At 39.4% G+C, this 27236-nt stretch overlaps 1 protein-coding gene across 4 annotated transcripts in view; it reads left to right on the top strand.

The window, feature by feature from the left end:
* The window catches only part of YTHDC2 (YTH N6-methyladenosine RNA binding protein C2), a 34255-nt gene extending 7480 nt beyond the window's left edge, over positions 1-26775 (top strand). The window contains exons 6-32 of one of the 4 annotated variants that reach the window (XM_088652610.1): positions 510-612; positions 1673-1829; positions 2512-2619; positions 2781-2926; positions 3659-3794; positions 4568-4694; positions 6336-6401; positions 6821-6999; positions 7606-7702; positions 7794-7881; positions 7969-8049; positions 9090-9172; positions 9650-9755; positions 11087-11206; positions 11590-11862; positions 13279-13405; positions 14891-15096; positions 15669-15864; positions 16789-16898; positions 18169-18461; positions 19535-19597; positions 20274-20451; positions 21666-21872; positions 23324-23527; positions 24504-24686; positions 24990-25093; positions 25500-26775. In XM_088652610.1, coding sequence (XP_088508736.1) covers positions 510-612; positions 1673-1829; positions 2512-2619; positions 2781-2926; positions 3659-3794; positions 4568-4694; positions 6336-6401; positions 6821-6999; positions 7606-7702; positions 7794-7881; positions 7969-8049; positions 9090-9172; positions 9650-9755; positions 11087-11206; positions 11590-11862; positions 13279-13405; positions 14891-15096; positions 15669-15864; positions 16789-16898; positions 18169-18461; positions 19535-19597; positions 20274-20451; positions 21666-21872; positions 23324-23527; positions 24504-24686; positions 24990-25070 — 3718 coding nt within the window. In that variant the 3' untranslated portion in view covers positions 25071-25093; positions 25500-26775. The remainder of the gene's footprint in view (positions 1-509; positions 613-1672; positions 1830-2511; positions 2620-2780; positions 2927-3658; positions 3795-4567; positions 4695-6335; positions 6402-6820; positions 7000-7605; positions 7703-7793; positions 7882-7968; positions 8050-9089; positions 9173-9649; positions 9756-11086; positions 11207-11589; positions 11863-13278; positions 13406-14890; positions 15097-15668; positions 15865-16788; positions 16899-18168; positions 18462-19534; positions 19598-20273; positions 20452-21665; positions 21873-23323; positions 23528-24503; positions 24687-24989; positions 25094-25499) is intronic. The other 3 variants (XM_088652611.1, XM_035099960.3, XM_035099961.3) reach the window with 3 other exon arrangements.
* Positions 26776-27236: the final 461 nt, after the last annotated feature.

Below are 27236 nucleotides of genomic sequence, written 5' to 3'. Positions count from 1 at the left end.
GTATTGCATAACGCGTCCATGACACTGTTAAACAGGGCTGCAATATGGAGCCTAAGAAATAGAAGCAAAAGAGCTCTCCGGCTCAGAAGATACCAACAGTATAGCATTGTAAAAGTCCATAGGTGGAAGGCTCGAAAAAAGACACTCCAATGAGCAGTTTTCAGAAGTCAGTATGTTGATCTGTTCCATGCATTCTGACAGTGAAGACAAGGGTGTATGTATCAGAGAGAGAGGGAGACTGAGTGTGTGTTTTATGCTCCCTTTCTGAACATACTACTATATAAAACATGGTTTTGTGCTGAAGACAAGAAGAGGGGCTGTTGTTTCTCAAGCAAGTGGTTATTTGCAGTCTTGTGTCACTAAACGTTGTAGGTCAGATAGTATTTATGCATAGTCAACAATCTTATGCAGGGCTGAGTGTGATAAATTTGTGCTAATACCTTTGCAATAACTTCATTTCTGTGATGTGTGCAAATACTTCTTCATAAGCTGTTGTGTATTTTTAACAGGGTCTCTCCAAAGACGCTTTTAACATTTTGCACTAATGGTGTATTACTTCGTACATTAATGGCAGGAGATAGTGCACTGTCAACTGTAACTCATGTTATTGTGGTAAGATTGACTAATTATTTCTCATGAAAATAACTCTGCCAAAGTTGCAAAACTTAAAGTTCTTCTTGTTAGTTCTTTATTAAACTTTATGCATAAATTGACACAAGGAGCACCATGATCAACTTTATAGCTTTGGAGTTGGCTTACACACGAAGGAACTTGTAGTTGAATGCATGACTTTGGGCCACTTGCTGTCAGATGTGTTTATTCAGATAACTCAGAGGCTCCAAATAGCTTATGGTAGGCACATAAAGCTTGATAACTACAATTCTGAACTTGAGCTGTGTCTACCGTAGCCAACAGATTACTAAAGCCTTAAATGGCTCAAGATCAAGGGCGGTATAGAAATTAAAATAATAAATTAATAATAAAAATAAAAATAAATAAATAAATAATAATGATGATAAATAAAGCTAACACTATTTGGAGGCAACTGCAGCAGGAGAAAGGCAGCACAGGCCCAGTTTTTATTCAATAAAGTTGTCTTTAGTGGATGGTGAATGGCTGATTAAAAACTAAAGGAGAGCTTAACTGTCATGTCTGCTATGGTGTAAACTTGTCATCAGCAGAGAACTGTGGAATGATGTGTGCACAAGTGAACTATAAAGAGTACACAGGTGTTAACATGTATCCCACAACATCAGATGTGCTGCTAGACTGATGTCTTGGTGAAACCTTGTGCTCAGTGAAGCAAAGAGCATGCTCACAAGAGAAAGCATGAGGGGGATAAGAGAATAGGGTGGCATGTCTGCAAGAATGGCTCTGTAGGAGTTGGAAAGAACATTAGACCTAGCACGCTGAATAAATTTAAGCTAGCAAAGTGTTAGTCAAATAAGCTTACTTTAGCACTTCTACTAATATGAGAAACGGTACTGCATCTGGATGAATGCTGGGTTAATTCTATATAGATCACAATAAATGCCTAGCAGGTGTATTTGCAAGAATATAAAACTGTTGTCAACAAATGACAAAATTTGTAATACAGAAGCTACGTAGTATACTGTGGCAAACTTCTTAAGCTTTGTTCTAAAGAGGGTTCTCTTTCTTGTTTATGTTGCAGGATGAAGTCCATGAGAGAGATCGGTTCAGCGACTTCTTGTTAACAAAGTTAAGAGATACACTACAAAAACACTCATCGTTGAAACTCATACTTTCTAGTGCTGCCCTGGATGTGAACCTCTTTCTCAGATATTTTGTTGGCTGTCCAGTGATATATAGTAAGTTCAAATGCTAGTAGGAATCACTCTACTAAATTAAGTTGAATGCATTTTCCTTAGGTGTAGTATATGTCAAACCTTGGAAACAAATCAATGTTACTATTACTATTGCTGCTACTGCCTTTCACATACATGTCTCAAGGCAATGTGCAAAATGCAACAAAGGAGCTGAAAAAACAGGTAAAAGTTACACAGAAATTGAGAGCAGATATAATTAAAAACAATACAAAATAGACATCCATGGCAGAGACCTATTCATCTGGCTGAGAAAGCTTGTAACAATTAGTACAAAATTTTCTTAATCCAATATGCAAATATTAAAGCTGCATTTCTATAAGTCTAGAACTGCTTTTTTGGTACATATTTACTATTTTTACATGGCATATGTATATCTATATACAGTATGTAAACTTTGGGATACGTAAGTGGAAAACCCGGAAGTATATTTCTGGGTTTTTGCCGCATGCGCAGAAGTGTTCTACTGCCACGTATGCGCAAAAGTGGTCCCTCTGCTTGCGGAAACCTCGGGATCCAACTGGAGCTCCGGAATGGATCCCATCCGCAACCAGAGGTACCACTGTATAGAGAGAAATATTTAGCAGTTTGAAACCTGTAAGGTACAGGTTTAAGCATGATATTGATGATTTAGCATAAACTTGATTATTTATATTCATGTCTTCAGTACCAGGAAGACCATTTGAAGTAAAAGAGATGTTCCTTGAAGACCTACTAAGAAGCACAGGCTATACGAATAAAGAGATGATCAAATACAAAAAGGAAAAACAGCGAGGTTGGTATCTATATATGCAAGTGTTAGAAGGGAGATGTATCTAGAGATAACCAAAATTGCAAGCATCCCCCCCCAAATATACTGTGAAACACTAGTAAGTAAATATACATCTTCATCTTTACTCCTTTTCTTTGTGTAAAACATTTAAAAATGTTCTCCAGAGGAAAAACAACAGACAACTCTGACTGAGTGGTATTCTGCACAAGACAACAGCAAGCCAGAATTGCAGCGCCAGAGAGCAATACCGAATGTGGCTGAAGAATATGATCTGTTGGATGATGGCGGTGACACAGTGTTCAGTCAGTTGGTATGAATTTGTTGAAGGATTCCAATATTTCATGTTGATAGGCATTGTTATGAAACAAGAACGGTATGATCTGGATTCAAATTTCCACCAACATTCATTTGCTTATGAAGCTCATAGTCAGCATAATCTCCTCTGCATACACAACAGATGTGCATTCAAAGAGGTCCCCCTGACTTTTCCTACTCTCCAGGATTTCTGTAAAGTCAGGCTTCTGTTTCTCCTTTCCAAGTGACTCTACTGTTTTCATACAATATGTGTTACAGTGATTATACCTATTTTTGTGTTTGTGCATGGTGGGGCTCTCTCTTTTTTTTTTACACCTATGTGTAATTCTGTTGGGGTGCCTTGCCTTCTGCTGAGGACTTTCTCTCACTTTGGCACAGTAAAAGCTACTTTTAAACTTGAGAGGGAGGGGCTGCCATTAAGAACAGGAAATTAAGACAGCAAAAAGCTCCACTATGTATATAGATCAAGGTGCATGCTTCCTTGGCCTTTCTTTAACTTAAGAGTGTTACTTCCCATATTGTATATTATTCATGACAATCAACCTGGAAGAAATCCTATCTGTAAAGTCAAAGAAAGGCCAATGGAGCATGCACCTAGCATGCAAGTTTTGAAACATTGAAGCCTCTTATTCTGTCAGTTTCAGGGTGAGGAAGTAGCAACTGGAGATCGTCTGTTGCTCTTAGATAGCATTCAGATAAAATGGTAATGTTGTTTCCTTATTTTCAGGCTGAAAAAGATGTCAACTGCCTTGAACCTTGGTTAATTAAAGAAATGGATGCTTGTCTCTCTGATATTTGGCTACACAAAGACATTGATGCCTTTGCACAGGTGTTCCACCTTATTTTAACTGAAAATGTCAGTGGTAAGTTTGCATTCCTAACTTTCCCTTGCTGAACTGTGCACCTAAGCCACAAATACATTATTTGCCCTAAAAAATAATAATCTGGTCCATACCTTTTAAAAATAATATGTGTTTTCTTGGAGTTAGGTGTTTTCTGGAACTCTTTAAAATTATTTTTGAATAAGTGGACTGGGACTAATGAGCAATCACTATAGGCAAGATCTAACCCTCTGGAGCAGGGGGTAGGGTGGCTGTGCGGGTGGCGGCGGCGGGGGGGGGGGGATGGCAAGTTTAATTTGCAAAAATGGAAGGTCATTGTGCAAGTGGAATGCCACAGTTGGTGTTTCTGCAATATTCGTATTTTCCCAAAGCATAGGAAGCTGCCCTATACTGAACCAGATCATTAGTTCATCTAGCTCAGTTTGTCCACACTGACTGTCAGTGATTGAACCTGCGACCTTCTGCTTGCAACACAGATACTGTACCACTGAGCAATTCCTTTTCCTTAAACATGCAGCTTAGTCTTCTGTATATTTCCTCTGGAGCATAGGTTTGAACCCAAAGTAATAAGAATGCATGCAAGCTACTCTTTAAAGTTGTGGACCCTGGGTTAGTTGAAATCAATGGAGTGCATTTGCCATAATTTAAATGGACTTCCCATTGATTTCAGTGGGAACTAAGTGCAACTAACTTGGTATGGATCCAACCCAGAATGTTCTGAAAATATTTTGCGAAAATAGTTTGCAGAGTTGAGCATTTGTTAAACACTAACTTTCCCCTTCTCCTTGTCCTAGTTGACTACAGGCACAGCGAGACAAGTGCAACGACTTTAATGGTAGCTTCTGGAAGGGGTTTCTTGAGTCAAGTAGAACAGCTGATTGGTATGGGAGCAAACATTCACATCAAATCATCCAATGGCTGGTAAAACAATCTCATTGCAACTTTCCCCCATTCATTTCTTTGTATTTTAAACAACAAGAAGATTATTTTGTTAGTTCCCACACTATTTACCTCTGCATTGCTGGTGCTATACTCTGTATTGCCTGAGATCTGGCAGACCCAATTTTCAGAGATCCAATCAGTTGTAATTGATTTCAGTGTTTGCTTAAATATTTGTGTGATTATGCTGAAGTAGATAGAAGAAATTTCAACAATTCATAGCTAATATAGTGGGAAGTGGGAGATGTCCTTCTCTTGCCCTACAAGACAAAACCATCACAGTCTGTTGCATTACTAAAGGAACTAGCTCCTGTCTACTAGCCTGCGACTTCCCCACCCCTGAAGAGCAAAACCTCAACAAACCTAACTATAATGAGTGGGATACTTTTACTGTTTACTGCTGCCTTCCCACAGGGGTAATCTGTGGGGGCCCACATTCCAGTAGTGGACATAACATCAGTGAATGGGGCCAGAGCAGACAGTGGGCAGAACATCCTCCCCCCCCTCCTTTTACCTCCCTACTTTCTCTTTCTGTCTGCTCCTCCATTTTCCCCCTCCTTGCAACTTGCATGGAAGTAGGTTGAGGGTTTGCCTGAGATCTGCAGGTTTGCTCACCCTTGATGTAATGTGCCACATGATTTTGTCCAAAAATTTAAAAGTCTCCTATGTGAATATTTTTTTTAATTTATTTCCACAATTCATTTGGTTTAGTTTGGTAGTTTATAGTGCTATGAGTTCAACTAATAAATACAAGTTGTGTAGAATCTTTTTACTCTAAGTTTGTATTAGTTCTGCTTTTTCCGATTAGTGGAACCCTATTCAGACATGCCTCTAATGAGGATGGAGGACTCAGTATGTACCTCCTTCTCCCACGCCCACCATGCCCTCACTATCCACATGGTAGATGTCATGTTAAAACAGGGCTCATGCACGCAGGCTAGATCTGCATGATGATTACCGCCCTGTCTTTGAGAAGCAATGCATGAATTTGGCCTATGCTCTCTGACCTTTAATTTAAGTTCTGTTTTGGTCTTTGTTCAAATTTAATTTGACACTCAGCTGTAAGCAGAGATTGTTTGCAAGAATCTCCTTCTCCCTGCTTCAAGGAGAATTCGGGAGAGATTATGTGCAATGTAGACATATCCAAAGTTCAGAATCGGGTATGTTTCTCTGCACAGTAAATTGAGGCGGAAGAATCTTCTGATGACTTCAATTAATAATAATAGTCATTTAGCACTTTTCCTGTTAGCTGGAAGCACTTCCCAAACATTACCTTAGTAAATCTATATCATCAAAAAAGTCTTAATTATAGCTCCACATATCAATTAGAGCTCCCTGTTTTTTAAAAAGAAATAGAGCTTTTGATCAAGTCCTGTCTTCTTGGCTCTACTTTAATTTTTGACTTTTTTTTAGTACTGGAAAAAAATGTATTAAAGTTGTAGGCAAAGGTTTTTTTGTAATTATCCAGTGGGATTCTTGCCTCTAGTCATATACAGGCTAATAAAATAAGATTAAAAATACCGTCCTGAATGTAACTAACAATGATTGAAAATGTTCTTTGTTCATAGGTTACATTTTTGTACTTAAGCAAAATGCTTGTTCTATTTTTTATAATTATTACAGGACAGCTTTAGACTGGGCTAAGCACTTCGGACAGACAGAAGTGGTTGATCTGTTGGAGTCTTATTGGTAATGTGTTTATTAACTCTGTAATCATAGAATCATAGAACTGTAAAGTTGGAAGTGACCACAATGGTCATCTAGTTCAATCCCCTGCAATGCAGGAATTTTTTGTCCAACGTAGGGCTTGAACCCACAATGCTGAGATTAAGAGTCCCATGTGCTACCGACTAAGCTATCCTATTGTGCTTGAGTACATGGCAGAGAACTGCCTGTACTTTCTAAAGCATGGATATGGAACTGGATCTGGCCAGCTGATTCAAAGGCCCTTGGGTTTGTGGGAAGACTCCTTCGTGGTTTTCAGATAATAGTGGAAGTAGATCAAGGAACCAACAGCTTCAGGAATTATATTTTTCTAACTCTTTTTCCATCTTCTGCAAGTTTTGCCAGTTTCTTGATGTGTGTATTTTTTGATGCTTGTATTTTAGTGCCTCACTAGAGTCGGGTAATCTTGATGAAAGTTCTTTGGTCCATGCAAATGCTAGTGAACTCAGTGCAGAAGACAGAGAACTCCTAAAGGCTTATCATCACAGCTTTGATGATGAAAAAGTAGATCTCGACCTGATCATGCACCTGCTATACAACATCTGTCACAGCTGTGATGCAGGTAAATGCAGATGTAGTGCTTATTTTCATTTTAACCATCTTTTACATGCACATGCTTTAGTCTGTGCTCTGGCACATAGACTACTATGCACATAAAACATTTGCTGGAAGCCTAAGGCTGCCATATTCCACTTGTGAGCTTGTTAGAAGTAGAGTACTGCAATAATTTTTTTTTGTCTGATCAGCAAGACTGCTCTTATCTTAAAAATGCATTTGACCGTGATTATGCCCCACTCCTTTCCCTAGATGGTTCTTATGAACAGGGCCCCTATGTATATGAATGAAGATGGGCAGATTTTGCTTCACACTAACATATGCTGCATGGTGGGCACAAGGCTAAAACTTGCTCTATGTCCCCTCCGCCCATATGTTGCCCATCCCTGTCTAGGCTTCGAATCATAGAATTGTAGAATTGGAAGGGACCATGAGAATAATCTAGTCCAGCCCCATGCAATGAGGGAATCTTTTGCCCAATGTGGGACTTGAACCCATGACCCTGAGATTAAGAGTCTTCTGCCCTACCACCTGAGCTCATAATGAAAGAACAGATGCTAAGCATAGCTTTCTCTTATTCTATTTCCTTTCACTTTGGAACTTTGTCTTAAAGGAGCGGTTTTAATTTTCCTTCCTGGATATGATGAGATTGTTGGCTTGAGAGACCGCATCCTTTTTGATGACAAGAGGTTTGCTGATAATGCTCACAGGTAAAAAAAAATCCTGTAACTCTTATTTTGGTATGTTGGTTTTACTCATAGAAGACTGCATTTCATTCGATTCATACTTCTTTGCTATTAGGTTCCAAGTTTTTATGCTGCATTCAAATATGCAGACATCAGATCAGAAGAAGGTTCTAAAGACCTCTCCCCCAGGCATCCGCAAAATAGCAAGTATCAAATTACTTTTTAACTGTTTCTATCAATCCACATTCTTTTCACATCAACTGTTGTTACAGCGTAATGTGTTGTTTCAGATTCTTTCTACAAATATTGCCGAAACCAGCATCACAGTTAATGATGTTGTCTTTGTGATTGACTCTGGAAAAATGAAGGAGGTATGCCATTTGCCTGTTTATCTATTTTTTAAAGATACTGCTTAATATAATAGTCTCTAAGTGGTTTATATAAAATGAAGTTTAGCAGTTGCTAAAAATGAGGTGAAAATAAAACACAACTTCTTCTTCTTCTTCTTCTTCTTCTTCTTCTTCTTCTTCTTCTTCTTCTTCTTCTTCTTCTTCTTCTTCTTCTTCCAACAACAACAACTGTATGTTGCAAAAAAGCCCCCTCAAATTTATCTTAGACTCATGTTTAATTTCAGTTTACCATAAACTAAAAGTGTGCTGTATTGTAAACAAAACATTTAAAGAAGGATTTTAGTACAATATGTAAAATATTGTTACACGCCACCCCAATCTCCAACTAGTGTGAGATTCCAGGGATCTTGGCTTTCACCCAGGGTTCATGTTTTCCTCAGAAATAAGGCACAGTAGAGACTGCAGTGTCTTTATGACTAATGTGTTTTTACACACAGAGAGAGACACACACAGACACACACGCAACCTGAGTCTGCAGTGGAGGGATTTCCAGCATTCAGATCTCAAGAGGATGTTCTGCTGCTGGAAGGGTGGGACTTGATTTTTGTCAGTTTCCCGGCAGCTCTCTGTGCCCCTGAAAAGCTGCTTTGGGGATCTTTCAACAACATGGAAGGTGGAATCGGGGAAATTCACCTCCTCCCTTCTCTCCAGCAGGAGCCTCAAATGCAGGCATCCCCAAACTGCGGCCCTCCAGATGTTTTGGCCTACAACTCCCATGATCCCTAGCTAACAGGACCAGTGGTTGGGGAAGATGGGAATTGTAGTCCAAAACATCTGGAGGGCCGAAGTTTGGGGATGCCTGCTCAAATGAATCTCAGTGCCTTCTATAAATGGAAAGAGAACTTCTGTTCTTGGAAGGGCAAGCCTGGATCCAGGCCAATGTATGCCAAAATAACTTCACAAAACTATTGTTAATTTAGATTATTTTATCATTCAAGTATTCATTTCACCTTGCTATTCTAAATCTACATTCTAATAAAAGTGTTTTCTTGAAATTTTAGAAGTCTTTTGATGCATTGAACTGTGTGACCATGCTGAAGATGGTATGGATTTCTAAAGCTAGTGCCGTTCAGAGAAAGGGCAGGTAATGAATATTTTCTTCTAAGATCAGATTACACACAGAACATTCTTACTTTTTCAAAAAGAAAAAAAAATTCTTAGAATTACTGGTATAAGATTCCTTGAAACAGGTTAATTTTGATTTTTAAAAAAGCTTAAATGTTAGTACCTTTATTTTTATTTTTCAACAAAATCTTTCTTAGACTATTTCTGGAAAGAATATCTTTTTGGAGACATCTGGTTGTGCTTTTCACACTATTCACTTTGGATCACACACCAGTCCTGTGTTAAAAATTTATATTATAGTATTCTTATGTAGTGCATGTTACATTTCCAATTAATTTGAGCCTTTGAGACAAAAGTTATAATGAATGACACTTCTGAAAGAGCTTATTTATGAAATGTACTTTCTACTTTCAACATATCTTTTTCCTGCTTTGATTTTAAAAATTCTACTCTTCTATGTATTGACTTACCTTAAATAATATTTACTGTTTTTAAGGGCAGGACGTTGTCGACCTGGAATTTGTTTCCGACTTTTTAGTAGACTCAGATTTCAAAATATGCTGGAATTTCAGACCCCAGAACTACTAAGAATGCCTCTACAGGTTAGTGATCTTTCTTGTTTTGCTAAGTTCAAAGAGGTCTTCATAGCACAATTCAACATTCAAGCTAAACCATGACTTTTGCTAACCATAGTTGACCCCAAACCATGGTTTAGGCTATTGTTTGTTTCCTTTTATTTTCTGTCCTCCCACCAGTTTACTTGGAGCTGCAGCCTCTGGAGACTGAGAAATGGTTCAGGCTTCATGGTATTGGAAACTATTGACCTTTGCTTCCCAGCTGGTTGGGAAGAATGTGCAAGAATTCTTTTTTATTCATGTCATGCTAAGCTATGCTTTAGCATGATGTGTGAACATGACCAGTATGCAGAAGGTTGCTGTTTGAAGCACTTACCACAGGACACCTCAATTTTAAAAGAATCTAAAATAACCCATTGTATTTCTACATAATACTTGTGGAAGTCTGATCAGTATTACTTCACACCATACCAAAAAGCAGTCTTGCATAATGCTGCAGTGTTGTGTCAGGTGGTTGCTGGTTTTGTCCGGTGTTGCTGGTTTTGTTTGCCTATTTGCATTGCTTTGCAGGAACAACGTTGTATGAGTTAGAATGTCACAAGCAAACATTTTTCTTTAGCTCCTTTTTATATATCAAGGCTTAAGTAGAAATGAGCAATTGACTGCACCTTAAGGTGCAATCGTAGGCAGGATTCCTTGATCCCACTGAATTTGGTGGTACTTGCTTTTCAGTAGAGCAATCATATAGGCTTAAGATAAAAATCTGCTTTTACTGCAGACTTGCTATACTGAAAGTGTGAATATCCTTAGTTTCTTTATTTTTGTTTCAGCTTTACCACATGTTTTGGATCGGGGTGATTAAAGCTGAATATTCGATTTTGTGTATTTTAGTTCACACATTTTCAAATGTCAGACTGGCATAAGAGTTTGTTAAGTACTACGTAGCAATCAGTTTTTCTCCTATGCATTTCCTGAGCTAATACTTGGGAAAAAATAAGTAACTACTTAATCCTGTAAACCTATACCCACTTTACTTATAGAAATCCCTTTGGAATCCATGGCATTTCTGAACAGACATGTATAGGGTTGCACTACAAGCACATTGTTTAATATATCTATGCTTAATCAAGTATTCTATGTATATGTTTCAATCTACGTTTGGTAAAAGGTAAAGGTAAAGGGGCCCCTGCTTGGCCCCAATTAATTTAATAATTTTCTGCTTAGTGATATTGTTACGTATGCTTTTTATTTAGATGTTTTGCTTATGCTGGTCTGTGACTGTAATGAAGTAAATTCATTCAATATAAGGACATTATATTGTGTATGCTGGTTTTTCTGAAACGTGTCTTAATTTCTAGGAGCTTTGTTTGCATACAAAATTGCTAGCTCCCATCAACTGTCCAATTGCTGACTTCTTGATGAAAGCTCCAGAACCACCTCCGGCTTTAATCATAAGAAATGCTGTACAGATGCTTAAGGTGAGTAAATTAAATAAAGCTACTCTTGTCCCTGTATTTTTTTAGTTATTACCAGCTTTTATAATGATTCCTAAAACACTAAATTTTTGCATAACTACTGAAATTACTAGCTCTGAAAAAATTCCGTAAGCACCTTTCCCAATTTCACCAGTGCCCGTTTTAATACTTCTCATCTAAAGTTTGCCCTGGAAATATCTGAACAAAAGTGGCTTTGGTTAGGTCATAGGGAATGCCATATGAGAAAACATGAGTCTGTGTTTGAATTATTGGTGTGAAACAATTAACTTGCATTTTCAAATGAAGCCACGACAAGAGAAATAGTTACCTGCTTTTGAATTGTGCATTTCTTTGTATGCTTATTTTGTTTGCTCTTTTAAAAATAGACAATAGATGCTATGGATACCTGGGAGGATCTGACAGAACTTGGCTATCATCTGGCTGACTTACCAGTAGAACCTCATCTTGGCAAAATGGTGCTGTGCGCCGTTGTTTTGAAGTGCCTGGATCCTATTCTGACAATAGCATGTACCCTTGCATATCGCGACCCATTCGTGTTACCTACACAGGCCTCTCAAAAGCGTGCAGCCATGCTGTGTAGAAAGAGATTTACTGCAGGAACATTTAGTGACCATATGGCTCTTCTCCGGGCTTTTCAGGTATTGCGAGTCTACAAAAAACCCAAAACACTTTGTGTTTTGTGATCTTTGTGATCTTTGTGAAATGTGTCAGAAAGCAAGGAGGCGATAAGCTAGATTAACACATCTTGAAATGCTACCTAGTGCAGTCTAGTAAACTAATGTTAAAGTAAAGGTAACCGCAGGGCAATTACCAAGCCTTTGTGCACCTTTTTTTTAGCTATGGCTCCTACTTCTTGTCTCCCTCCCTTGCTGCTTGCCACCTGCCTCTTGTTCTCCTTTTACACTGCTGCTAGCTGGAAAAACAGTGCTATGTTGATTGTACACAGTGTATTTTCTTCCTTTTGTCTTTGCTTTATAAGACCGCTATTGCTCTAAACTGAGTCTGGGCTGCTTGGAGATATGCAAACCCAGTTTTTGTATTGCGGTAGCATTGTTTTAACAATCAGAAAAGATAAGTGTAATTTCCATTGAGCCATGGCTTTAATCACCTGGTTCATCTCCATTTTTCCATGAATCTCTTGTTTTTAAGTTTCATTATTGTACACAGATAATGTTGGAAGCTATGCTTTGGGAAAAGCATGTCCCCATCCCCTCCTTGCAGTAAGGTGGATTGCTCTAATATTATGATTAAGTAAGGATTAATTGAAGTTACTTTTATCCATGATGCTATGGAGAAATGTTAATAGCATACTACCCATATTTCCTCATCTGCCTATTGATGCAGGGGGGGGGGGTAATGGACTTGCACTTGGATTCTTCTTTGCAGAGTGGTATAGCTGTTCCTAGCAATGTTCTGGTAGTTGAACAATGTAGAGAGAAGCCTTCAAGAATTGGGTATTCCCCAAATGTGTTCCGTTTCTTTCTCACTGGCTCAGAGCACTTGGGGCTTATACAGTGGTACGACGCCAATCTATTCCGGGGAGCCGGTTGCTCCCCAAGTCCGTCGCTCGACGAAGTCATGCTTCTGCGCGTGCGCGAAGCGCCGATAGAGCGCTTCTGCGCACGTGCATGCTGCGCAGATCGCTTCTGCACATCCGCGCGTGCAGAACCCGGATGTAAATATTTCCGGGTCCGCGGCGGTCGCTCTCTGAGTTTGTCGTAAACGGAGGCGGTCGCAAACCAAGGTTCCACTGTACTATGTCAGGCTTATGCTATGACTGTTGAGAAAAGAGCTCATTCCCCACCTCTCCTGCGGTCAGATGAGATTGCAGGGACAGCAAGAGATTTTGACAGGTGGGCAGGGCAATCTGCCTGTGAATCGTGTGATATCATAGCAACACCATAAATGAATTTTTGTTATTCTAGAAATCAAGGCTTTCTATACTAATGATCTGAACATCTTGAAATGTGTGTTTGTAAGGGGTTGCATTCTAAATGGTCACTGAAGAAACATTAACTACTCTGAAAGTTCTTTTAAATCAACTTGTTTTGTAGGCATGGCAAAAGGCGCGAAGCGATGGCTGGGAACGAGCTTTTTGTGAGAAGAATTTCCTTTCTCAGGCAACAATGGAGATTATCATAGGAATGAGAACACAGCTGCTTGGGCAACTCAGAGCATCAGGTAATAGATATATATATCTGTATATTTATCAACCTGAAATATGCCCCACAAAGTCTTCAAGCTTTCTTCCTGGATTTCACTGTACTATTGATTCCTATGTATGTGATCAGGGATACAGTTGCTATCTTTTGAGGTTTATTTTGGAGCAGTTATCCTACAACCAAAACTTTGGTTTACTTACACTGAAAGCATTTTTCACTTGTTACCACACTTTGAGGTATTATGCTGTTGCAGTGGATTGTAAATATGCCCCAGTTATGTATATTTGTGGTTACACTAGTAATATTTGCTGTGTAGATTGTGTAGTGAATACTTATTGTTCTGTTATACTAACAAAAGTGCACCTATGCCTATATGTTGACTAGAGGGAGAACTGGTCCTATCCCGCTTTGAGCTTGCGTCAAGCCGCCGTGTTAAAATGAGATTTGCAGTTAAGAAGTAGTGGCTGAGTTCACTTTTTTCATCTTCTCTCCTAATTCCTTTTCCTCTTCCAGCATGTCTTTTAGACTGTAGATGGGAACATCCTTGCTAATGATTATTGTAAACCTCTCTGGGAGTGTTTTCCAGCTGGAGAGCAGGGTAAAAATAAATAAGCCTGATAACGCATCAAATCCAAGAGCTAGTTTTAATTCAAAATGAGCTAATATTTTTGAGTTTGGCTCAGGAGCACAGAAAACCATTCAAATGAGGTCTTTTAAGGGGAATTGTCAGGGGGCAGAGGAACCAACCCCCATGGCAGGTTGCCAGGAACGGATAAGACAAGAAAAAGTCCTTACCATCTGCTTTTTATTCAATATTTACAGAGAGAGGCTTGGAACACAGCCTCTTGGAATAATGGCATTGTCCCAAGTGACTCTCCATCCCCTTTTCCTCCCACTTCCTCATTCATCACCTTGTTTCGTATGGGTGGCGCTGAGGGACCTTTGCTTCTGAGCCCTTTTCTCTCCTACTTTCAAGGCTCGCCAGGTTCTGGGAAGGGGCGGGTCTGGAATGCTTTCTAAAGACACTGGGTCTGTCAGCTGTCGCCCCCCTGGTGTTTCTTTTTCCTCCTCTTCCATTATTTCCCAGCTTTCCTCCTCATTTGCCTCTGAGCTGTGACCTCCTTCAACCCCCTGTAGTAATTCTGAACTGTCTTCTTCTCTGGAAGGGTCAGGCTGGGGAGGCAGTCTCCACCATTCCTCCTATGCCCAGTCCCTGACAGGAATGATGTTTCCGTAAGTTTCAGCAGGAAAGATTTTGTCCTGAGTTAAATGAGAAAATACTGTGTTTGCGTGTTGTTTGTTCTAGTGCAAAAAAACTTTTATTCTCCCATTCTGCAACCAAGACAAGATCCTTTGCAACCGAATGCCCGAATTACACTGCTCAGAATGGTATACCATTAATGACAGAGTGGGAGCTAAAAAGGCTATCCCTGACATGCGTCTCTGAAGTTAATAATGCTTTCTTAATTAGCAGGACATACATTTCTTTCTTTTTTCTTTCTAGGTTTTGTAAGAGCCAGAGGTGGTGGCGACATAAGAGATGTTAACACCAACTCTGAGAACTGGGCTGTGGTGAAAGGTGCCTTAGTAGCTGGAATGTACCCCAACATAGTTCACGTTGACAGAGAGAACATTGTTTTGACTGGGCCAAAAGAAAAAAAAGTTAGATTTCATCCTACCTCAGTTCTTAGCCAGCCCCAGTATAAAAAGGTAAGAAGATTAAAATATTAGTGTGGGAGATCTGGGAACCTCAGTTGTTCAATGAGCTTTGAATGCTTTGTTTATTTAGAAACATATTTTAAATAATAACAACCCATGACAGAGACCAGTTGCTATTCTTAATGAGGAAGCAGAGGACTAGTAAAATAGGGCGGCAGAAGCCCTTGCTTAGCTTCTTTGCTAAACTTATTTTAGCACCAAATGGTATTACCTGATCTTATTTCAGGACGTCTGTGTTGTAAAGGCTTTGTACAGTATTCCTCATGTGGACTGTGCATCCCACCTCATGCAGCAGGATTTTACCCTTTCTTCAGGCTACCTGACCATGTACTTTTGTTCTGCATAGCTTTTTGTGTCTTTTATATGGAGCTCCCATAGTCTCCCATACAGCAATGAGGAGGTTCACAATGGTTTAGATTCAGCAATGCTGCAGCATTGGGTACTCCCTGCCCGTTTTCTTCAGAGGGCTGGGGAAAGTTTGCTTGCAAACAGATGTTTTAAATTGTCCCTTTTTATTGAATCGAAAGAAGCAATTCTGTTCCTTCTGTGTTACTGCCTAACAGATTCCCCCAGCAAATGGTCAAGTGGCAGCTATTCAGGCACTTCCCACGGACTGGCTCATATACGATGAAATGACAAGAGCCCACCGCATAGCCAATATCAGGTGCTGCTCAACTGTGACGCCAGTCACTGTGGCCCTCTTCTGTGGATCAGCTAGGTTGCCAAGTAATGCTTTGCAGGAGCCTTCCTCCTTCAGAGGTATAGTTCTAGAATAAGAAACATGGTTTTAATATGCATGTGTGGGTACATCTAATCCACTTGTTGACTTGTGTTAGGAGTTGTTAAGAGCTGTTTGTTTCCTGCGCTAAAGTAAAATAAACATACTTTTTATAATGGGGTGGGGAATGAAAAATTGGCACTTTAATAGGGAAAAATAGGCATTTTCCCCTATTAAATTCAAACAAATTGTTGGGTTCTGTTCATTATTTTGAAGTCTGAAAGCAGCTTCATACATTACGTTTTCTTGCAGGGAAAGCACCTCACTGTTGGGAAGAAAGTGTAGATTGTCTTACCTTTAGCAGCACTTTCAAACAGTTCATTTTCTTAATGTTTTATTAAAATAAATACAAATGAGGTTACTGTCATATAAGCTAACCTGTTAAGTAAATGAGATAAAAGCAAAATGCAGCTGTTTATTGCAAATAAAACTAAGCAGAGTACAAAAACAGAAAGAAAGTAATGAGTTGGAGTCCTGGAAAGCTTGGGTAACTGTAAGATTTTAAATGTCATGACTGTCACCACCTCAAGATTTGCCCAAGGGACTGCATTTCAGAGAGTGAGGGCTGTCATTGGGTAGGCCCACTTCTGTATTGCTAGGTTTCCTGTTCTCAAGTTATTTAGAGCTTTAAATGCCAACAACAAAACCTTGAACTTGGTTCAGTAGCTAATAGGGAGTGAGTGCAGATCTTACAACACTGGTGTAACATGTCAATCTGGGTGCCCCACTAAGTCACCTAGCAGCTGCATTTTGCATTAGCTGCAGCTTCTGAACCAGGCACCAAGGTAGGAAGATAGCAGATTAATCTTGATGCATATTAAGAATGCATATCTCTTAATTGTTGTTGGTTTAAGTACGGAGTACAGTAAATGTTAATGTATGGGATCTGCCTTTCTCTAATATAGTGGATGGTGTTCCTAATGACAGCAGTGATAGTGAGATGGAAGACAGAACTACTGCTAACTTGGCTGCCTTGAAACTGGATGAATGGCTTCATTTCAAATTAGACCCAGAGGTGCGTACTTCATGGTTCATCTGAAAAAAATTGAAAGGAAAAAGCTCAGTCTTGAGAATTGCTTTCAGCATTTTGACCTCAAAATGACTTAAAATTAGGATTCCAGGCTCAAAAACTGACCACTGAATGAAACAGAACTCTTTGCTCTCTTGTTTTCAATATTGGCACCACCCAGCATCCTAATCACTTTTTATAAATCTATGATGTGACCACATTAAAATATATGTTCTAGATACTGCATCTAAACAAACAAAGGCCCCACTGTTGTACAGTAGGAAATGGTGCACAAAAAGGGGAGTCAAAATAATTTAAACAAGGGATTGGAACCATTTCCATATGAGAAAAGGTTAAAATGTTTGGAGGACTTAGTTGGGAGAGATCAGCAGGGAATTTGGGCTGGGTGTTCACCAATACAGTATGTGGATAATACCTAGTTGGATGGTTGGGGTGCAAATAAAATTAATAATGATAATAATAAAAATAATTATTATTCTAAATAAACAGCAAGGGGACCTTAGTGTGTTTTTATAACATCATACATGATGTGAAGAAAGTAGTTGGAAGTATTTTCCCCTCTCTCCCAGTTAAATTAAATCAATTGGCTTTAGATTCAGAGAATGCATAATTAACATGGTATTTGCTATCCTAAAATGTGGTGATGGCCACTGACTTAGATGACTTTAGAAGGTGGTTAGATTGATCTTCTATAAGTGGCCGTTATAGAGGCTACTATCTCTAATGGCTAAATGGAAGCTCCAGGTCTGATGAATGTTTGGAGGTTGGGATGATACACATAATATTATGCAGTATGCCTGGGTGGAGAGAGCAGATGTTTCAACCATTTATTGAGGTTGATTTAGATTGAACTTCCCCTTCCTTAGCCATTCATGTACTTTCACCTATGTAAACGGTGCTGCAAGAAAGCCATGCAGGGGCAGTTTAATTCTGGGCCTAACCCAGTTCTTCCTCTATCACTATAAGAATAATCATCCCAGTTGAGAAACTTGAAGTTCTTTGCCGAAGGGCATGGTTACAGTTATAAGAGAGGAATGAAGTATTAATTAAAATACATTTTTTTAAAAAAAATCTTCCAAATATTTTGGAACAAAAGGATGTTTTCAGGAATCATGTTGCTGACATCAAACTTCCTCAAAGTATTGGAGTTATCAAAACTATTTAATACACTTATAGTCAATAAAGGGTCACCAAGCATTCTTGGAAGGGTCTCCAAGACATATATATATTAAATTATAAACTATATTTATTACAGGCTGCTAGCCTACTCCTGCAATTGAGGCAGAAATGGCATAGTTTATTTTTACGGCGCATGAGAGCTCCTTCAAAGCCCTGGTCTCAAGTTGATGAGGCAACCATACGAGCAATCATTGCTGTTTTAAGCACGGAAGAACAGTCTGCAGGTCTACAACAGCCTTCGGGAATTGGGCAAAGACCAAGACCCATGTCATCTGAAGAACTTCCTGTAGCGTCTTCATGGAGATCAAACACTAGCCGAAAAAGCTCAGCAGAAGCAGAATTCGCAGATGATGCTTTTAATGCTGAAAGGTCAGTATCTAGTGGATAGTACTGTCCACAGTACTGTCCTCTGTGCCTGCCGTAAATAGGAAGCACATCGTGTGCAAAGGGTTTAACCCCGTGAGGAGTTGTAGTTCCCCCCCCCCACCAGCACATAAGGTCTCCTCTCTGTGTCCACTTATTGCTTGTCCTTCAGCAGTTGCAAACCCACAGTTGGGTCACCTCAAACTAATGCATTGTATTTCTTGATGTAGGGAGAGTTTCTTTCTGTTCTTGACTGGTGTTTACGCTCCTGACCTAGTCTGACAGTGCATTCCCATAGAAAGTCATACTGTGGTAGTGAGTCTTTTGCAAACAGAAGTGAAATCTGAGGTTCTATGCCTGCCTAAATCTTCCTTGCATTTTGGGTGACTTGTTGCTTCCACTGACCAAAATATCTGAAGCTTTACTAAAATGCATTAGGACAAAATAGGGATAGCTGAACCAAAGCCTATTTGAGTCCCCCTCCTCTGAACTTTTCAAGAGTGCCTCTCCTGCCTGATCCAGTAAAGCCACTGAGGAGGACGGCAGACTTACAAACACACACCTTTATATGTAAAGATACTTCATTGAATCCCAGTTTTCTATTATGGGGGCATGCACATACTCCCCCCCTCTCTCACACACACATATATATGTGCACATACATACATGAGTTTTTTTAAACTTTAGAATATACTGCTAAAAAATAAGAATTGTCATGTGTAACAGACACAAGTATGCTAGTGTTCAAGATTAACATAATTTCAGCATCATAAAAAAGGTAATCTGATAATACTGGAACATATTCAGGATGATTTTTAATAATTTTGAAATTAGTTTTCACACAACATTGATTGCTAACAGTAGTTAAAAAAATAAACACAGTGTTACCAAAAAAAGCTTATTGTTCAACAATTTTCATTTCTCTGCAATATTTAAAAACAAACAGCAAGAACCACAAATACATAGGAAAGCAAAGGAATATTTATGAAGGACTTGAGCATAATATGAACTTAGTCTTTAACATGTTTGTAAAATGTCTCTAAAACAACTTGAAAATATATAGCCGTTTTCTCTTTCAGAAATCCCCCCAAAGCAACTTTAAGCTATGATATAAACAAAGAACAGAACAATACAATATTAAGGTAACGTTCCGATTTTTAAAGCTTTTAAAAAGCACACTTCAAAGAGTACAAGGCAATTTTACAAGAAAAAATAAATAGAATAGATTGCTTACTAAGGAAATATAAAAATAGTGAATTGCACTGTCCCTTCTCCAGAAAGTTTAAATTAATTGCTCATATGAACTACAGGGGTAGGAAATAACAAGGCATTGGTGCTGTTTGACTCTAGCAGCCATTACACCAGTCTGCCTTCTCATACCTAGTTCCACAGTGATAAATCTCAATGGTAAGTGGCAAACGGCTGCTGTGCATTCTGCTGCTGCTGCTGCTGCTGAATAACTTGTCTGAAAACCTGTTATCTTTGCTTCCCTGACTCTGTTTGTCCCCATGCTACTTTTTGGTGAATATTGGGTTGCTAGAATATACAGAAAAACTTTCCGCCTGTGGACCAGAGTTTGTAACCCCATAAGTGTGAGCAGCTGGCATCTTCAGGAAACCTCTTAGAGCAGGGGAGGCTAACCTGTGGCTCTTCAAGATGCTGTTAGATTCCAACTCTCATCAACCCCAGGCCAACATGGACAATGGTCAGGGATCATGGGAATTGTGGTCCCAACATCTGGAGGGCCACAGTTTCCTATCCATTCCCTAGAATTGCTTGATCCTCATTAAACATGGTTTTCTGCTTTCAACTTAACAGAGTTCTAATGAAGTCTGCATCTCCAGCATTTCACCAACCCCTGAAATACAAAGAGAGAAGTGTTTTGCATTCCAAACGAAGTACAGATGATAGGTCAGACCAGTCGTCTGTGAAATCTACAGACAGCAGCAGTTACCCCAGCCCCTGTGCCAGTCCTTCTCCGCCATCATCTGGGAAGGTACAGTAGCTGTTCTTCATCCTGTTTTAAATTTTTGGAAGCTGCTGACTGCTTGCTGAAATAATAAAATCAGATATAGTACTCTGGAGCTGTCAACATTTTGCAAATATCGCTGGTTTGATTTCCTTTTCTGGAGTACATGGTTTAAGCTCTTTCAGATAAATTTGCATGGCTTATTTCTTTGCCACCTTGAACCAGGAGTACCCTATCAGAGGTTTTTGTGTCTATATGTAGAACAGAAACACAAATACCTTGAGAGTCATTGAAGAAAATTAAGGGATCAGTAGATCTTAGGCTAAATCAAGAGCCGCAGAAATGTTTAAAAACATAGAGTTTTAAAAGAGCTGACTGCTTTTGTATAATCCTGTTCTCTCCTAAATTCAGTTTTGGTTGACTATGGTGCTTGATTCATTCTCCTAAGAGCCAGAAAACCAGCTCTGCTTAGATGCCAGAGCTGACTTCATTTGGTAAAATATGACCTGTACATTTATCCTACAAGATTTTTGGGATTCAACAAGAACTGGTCCTAAATGTACAGGCTGCTTCTAAAGACCTATTGACAGCAGATGGCAGAAGGGGCAGAGCTGCTTGGCTGCCCCTAAACTGTAGTTGTGCTAGAGATCCCAATAAAATTCAACTTGATGTATTGCAACTTTGCATTACTACCTTAATTTGCAACGTTTCGTATTTGCATTTCTTTGACATCAAAGATACCAACTATTGAACTACTTTCCACAAGAATGGTATGGTAATACCTTTAAATACCTTTAAATATATATTTAAATATTATCTTTAAAGGTAATACCTTTTTTAAAGTGACTTGGTTTTCATATAATAATAATAAACCTTTATTGTCACTACACCACCTGTGTGCAGTGAAATTAAACGACCCCCCCCCCATACACTCACTCTTGTTCGCACTCTGTGTGCTTGTCGGAAGTCAATTGCACCACTCTTTTTTTCCCTTTCAGCAGCCCAACAGCCCACGGATAAAAACTGTTCTTTAACCTGTTGGTTCTTTAACCTGTTGGTGCAGCTAACTATACTTCTGTATCTCCTGCCCGAAGGTAGGAGATTAAAGAGGTGCTGGCCCGGGTGTGATTCGTCCCTGAGAATTTTCCTCGCTGTCCTGAGGCAGCGGTCTCTGCAATGTCATCTAGCGAACTCAGGAGACAGCCCATGATATCATGTGCTGTATTCACCACCCTCTGTAGGGACTTCCTGTCTGTGGCTGTGAAATCAGCGTAACACACTGTAATACAGTATGGAAGGACACTTTCTATTGTGGACCGGTAGAAGGAGATCATCAATTTTTGTTTGACATTGTTCTTACGCAAGACCGTGAGGAAATGGAATCTCTGTTGGGCCTTCCTAACCACCTGGGTTTTATTGATTTTCCAAGTTCCAAGGTCTTCACTAAGGTAAACTCCCAGGAATTTAAAGGAAGAGACTCTCTCCACTCAGCCCCCCTGATATACAATGGGCTAGTTCCCCTCTCTTCCTCCGAAATTCCAACACCATCTGCTTTGTATTACTGATATTTAGGTGCAAGTTGTTCTCTAGGCACCATGTCGAGACTTTTTGAACCTCCTCCCTATACGCTGATTCATCTCCACCTGTAATTAGACCCATTATGGTGGTATCATCTGCAAACTTAATAATTACAGTGGATGGATTGGATGAAATACAGTCATATTTATACAACGAGTACGGGTAGGGACTCAGCATGCATCCCTGTGGGGTGCCAGTGCTGAGCTTCAGAGAGGTAGATGTAACAGGCCCAATCCTCACTATTTGTGTGCGATCCCTCAGAAAGTCTTTAATCCAATCACAGGTGGTAGAAGAAAGGTCCAGGTCCATCAGCTTTTTAATAAGAATGTCCAGAAGGATAGTATTAAAAGCCGAGCTATAATCAATAAACAGCATTCTGACATAATTCCCCAGTCTCCCCAGATGATTCGCTGCAAGGTGATAAGTTGTGGCTATGGCATCATCTGTTGACCTATTTCTCCTATAAGCGAACTGATGTTCATCAAAATCTGTCCTAAGGTGTTGAAGAACCAATCTCTCAAAGCATTTCATCACTACAGTTGTTAATGCAATGGGTCTGTAGTCATTCAGGCAGTTAATTGCTGTTTTCTTTGGGACTGGGACAATGGTGGCTGCTTTCAAACATGATGGTACACAAGCAGTCTGCAGGGAGATGTTAAAAATCCTTATCAGGACCCCTGCTAATTGATCAGCGCAGTTTTTTACCACTATCCCTAGCACCCCATCTGGTCCAGCAGCTTTACTGGGATTCACCGCCCGCAATGCAGCTTTCACTTGATGGTCATATAGAATAAGTGGCTGAGAATTTATAGGCTGGCAGGCAGAAGCCGTGATACTTGATCTTTCTACCTCGTAGCGGGCAAAGAAGATGTTCAGCTCCTCCACTAACATATCATCAGCCTTAACCATTTCCCTTGTATTGCCCTTGTAGTTGGTTAGGTTTGTGTTGTTATCGGCTAGGCAATATAATGCTAAGACAGAACATGGCTTAGTGCAAATGCATGAACATGCAGATTCCTGCAGCAAAGATTGCAGCTGCAAGGCTCCTCTTCCAGTCATGCTTCTGCCATGGTACTCGGGGCTGAACCTTAGTGTTACCTTCAGATCTGTGGTCATGATTTATCTCTTTCCAGACAAACCACAAGTTGTACCATGGTTCTTGGTTTACCACTTAAGGCTTCACTGTTGGATTTGAATGTAATACTCAGCCAAAACATAGCTTATCCCCAGGTAGTGCAGTTGTGGTCTGACTTAGTGTTAATTGCTGGGACATAGTTGGTTGAGTGTGTCCAAACATTACAAAAGGAATCTATTTTTGCAGGGCTCCAAGTCTCCTTCTCCAAGACCAAATATGCCAGTTCGATACTTCATTATGAAAAGCAGCAACCTGAGAAACCTTGAGATTTCACAGCAGAAGGGGATTTGGTCTACAACCCCAAGTAATGAGCGAAAACTGAACCGAGCCTTTTGGGAGAGCAGTGTTGTTTACTTAGTATTTTCTGTTCAGGGTTCGGGACACTTTCAGGTGAGAAATTGATACACTGAAGTTGATGAGTATGTTGCAAAATTGTTACCAGACTATAACAACACCTGCTATATTCACAACATTTACCTCACTATAATTTGTCCTTTTCCTTCCTCCAGTGACGTAATATAGGCAGCTTGTGTGTAGAGTTAATTTCTTAATTTTTCAAGAACCCAAGTTGTGATCTGACAAAGGACTGGCATTTTAATAAGGCTCTGAAACCTACTAGAAACAGGCAACCTCACATGAAAAATGGGGTTAAAATCTACCCTGGGAGTGACATTTATACAGAACTAGATCCACAATGTTATCCTCCTAACTTATTTTCATCTTCATGGTAGTAAACTGTAAAACATGGTAGTAAACAGTATCCTCAAACATTTACATTTTCTTTCTTGTAAACAAAAAGCACCTGCGGTAACTAAGCACCCGAAGAAAATCAGCTGACTCTTACAAATGAATCTTTACTCAGATAAGCAGCAAAGTGGCCTCCTTCTGCAGCACTACATGTGGCTTTATTGGGGGATATTTTATCCACACCAAAGCGATTGAATTTGGCTTGAGATAGAAAAACAACTTCTAAAACCCTCTTTCTGTTTTATGAATTAATGTATTGAGATTAAAAAAAAAGAATGCTGTGGGATTTTTCAAGCAAAAACAGGTCAGAGAAGCATATTAAAATATTCTTCTCCTGACACAACACACATGGTTTTATTTTGGATATCCTGCTCCCCCAAGAAATATTAGAAGTCAGCTTGGGCTAAAAAGACACCCCATAAACCTATCAGGTTTTTTTTCTACTAAGCGAGAATAGATGTTACCCAACTAAGCCATACTTGGAATAAACCTACTGAGATTGATGGACTTCAGTTAATTTATTTCAATGGCCCTACTCTGATTTGGATGCCACCTGATGTGTTTAATACAGAGTAAAAACTGGTTTTATTTAGATTCTAACGTTTTAAATGTGTTGTAGGGCTTTGCTCGAATGTCTTCAGAGATTGGACGTGAGAAGAGTCAGGATTGGGGTTCTACTGGCTTAGGAGGAGTATTCAAGGTGGAGTGGATCCGGAAAGAAAGTCTTCCTTTTCAGTTTGCTCATCATTTGCTCAACCCTTGGAACGACAACAAGAAAGTACAAATAAGTCGGGATGGCCAGGTATGTTGATTTTACAGCCCCGATTACAGGGATGTGCTCAAGGCTGGATTACTTGACTCTCTCTGTCTTCATTGTCAAGAATGTCTTGACATAGTTCATTTTTAAAACCAGTAATGGCCAGTTTTATCCCACTATTTGAAATAACATCAAGATGTAAGAAATTTCCCTGTAGAGTGAAGGACATAACATCGGCTTTGTAATTGAAGCAGCCTCTACTGAGGCTAGTTGGCATTTTCATGTATTGGTCTCCTTTTTATAACCTTGCCTTATAACACCATCACTTTCCCCCCTTCCCTGGTGTAGGAACTGGAACCTCAGGTTGGTGAACAGTTGCTACAGCTCTGGGACCGTATTCCTTTAGGAGAGAGAAACGCTGCTGATTGAAAATACGACGGGCAACTTTTGAGGTATACTCTCCAGATGAGAATGTGAATGAATTTGAAGGTTTTCTAACCCTGTTGGTGAAGCTTAGAGAAAGTAGTAGCTGTTCTCAAGTGGTTATTGATGTAATATTGGATAGATCCACACGTCACTAGATTTTAAGGCTAGGAGAGGGGGAAGTAGAGCTAAAATACTGCATCAGGGTGACAGCTGTGGAGGGAGGATGCAGAGTGGGAGGTCAATAGAGCAGGCAAGTGAAGCAGAAGATTGCAAGGCCAGTGTAGTAATTTCCTGTGTTTTAAAATGCTCTTCCAGAACAAGCTTGATGTACAGAGTGGTCACTTGAGAAAATTGCATTGTCATTTGCCAAAATTAAGCAGAAGTTTTTGTTTGACTAATCAAGACTTAAAACTTTGTCATTCTCCTCCACAGTTCCACCTCCGGTGAAATAGATAATGTGCTAAGATCACCAATGCACCTAAAGAAGGAAATGCCAGATGGAAATGGGCTGCAGGCATTCAGCAGCACTCCTCTAGCACAGACTAGATTTGATGCTGTGTTCTGGTTTGAAGGAAACCACATGGACTGCTCTTATTTTCATTGAGAAGTTTGTTCTTTTTCAATCACTTTGAAGTTTCAAATGTTAAGACACCCAAACTCCAAATGGTGGGTCACCAAAGCAGACCGAATCTGCTGTTGAAATTTTAACAGTGTTGTAATTTAAAGCAGTAGGTCTGGGAACAATGAGTAATATTCATCTTGATAGAATCCTGTTCCGACAAGGCTCAAGGGAAAATAAATGGAGGTACAGATTCGAAGTCGAAAGGGTTGTGAACACCTCCTGCTACTGGACTAAAACATTGAGTGGACATATCAGTGAAAAGAGCCTCCTCCCCTCAGATTAAATCCAATTTAAATGATGAGTGCCTTTTGTCAGAAAGCTGGCTTTGGGGTGTTTTAATTTTGACCTTATTCTGTGTCCATTATGCACTTGCAGAAATAGGCATGGATTTCCTAATTCTTTGCTTGTAGCGGGTACATCAGGAACAGCCTCTTCAGTTTTGAAGGAAAGGGCACTTTAAGGAACCATTTTGTTTTGATTATCCTTCCTCTTTAAACAATCACCAGCAACTTTTTTCTCCTTCCCAAAATTGCCTACAAGTTCCTTGTAGTGCTCCCTTTTGATTTTCTTTCTCACTTGCCATATTTCTTTTGACTTGATTTGTCTAAATAGCTCCCTCCTACATTGTGGAAATATATAAGCTGTTGTACTTTGCTTGTACAACCCACTCAGTCTCTTTCCTGTAGTTTTGGTTTTTTTAAAAGCACGATGGCCAAATCAGCTTTTCTGCAGAGCATTTGAACAGGGATGGTTTTAAGTTTAATTACTGAGCAGTCTTCTAAGTTAAGAATGTTACAAAGGCAATTCTTTGCCACAAACCACTAATAAAAGGATAAAACTACAGTGGATTAGCTTTTTCGTGAATTTGGGATTTGAATTTCTTGGCTTTTGCATTTTATTGTTAAGGGTTTTTTACATTTTCATGTATAGATTATTTGTGATCTTTGAGCATGTGTAATTGAGTTCCTCTGTACATCTCATCGCATTTTCTTGTTAACTTTTATTAACTAATGCCAGTCATTTACCAGTTTACCAGTTTTAAGTTGGAAATAAGATGTATTTAGAATAAAGCCATTTTGATTTTAACTGATTGGTGTTTTGGAGCAATTTATACAGCAGAGAGTAACCTTTTATCAAAGCGCTATATCTACCAAGAACTAGTTCTTCACCTCTGATTGTTAAATTTCATTCATTGTCAGGTTGTATATAGCAACACTATTTAGTCTGTTCTAGTTCTTCTGCAGGTACCATTGATACACAAACTTCAGTAACCTTAATATAGCTTAACAAGGAAATTAGGAAGAAGGCTGTCTTACATGTTTCTTCTAAATGTCTTCAAGATCAGGATTCAGGTGCAGCTGTTCTTGGGTACAAAGGAAATGTGATCAGTTACATGCTTTTTTGCTAATAGGCTGGATATTTCTAAAGCACAAAATAATAATAAGTTAACGTATATGAAAATATAGTGTCAGCATGGTTGGGTTGTATGTACATTCCTCCCCTAAATAAAGTTTACATGCACACAAGTTTATTAATCCTGTTAGTGG

Source organism: Zootoca vivipara, chromosome 10 (genome assembly GCF_965207765.1).
Source record: "Zootoca vivipara chromosome 10, rZooViv2.hap1.1, whole genome shotgun sequence".
NCBI classification, from domain to species: domain Eukaryota; kingdom Metazoa; phylum Chordata; class Lepidosauria; order Squamata; family Lacertidae; genus Zootoca; species Zootoca vivipara.
This window is presented reverse-complemented; position numbering and strand designations above follow the sequence as displayed.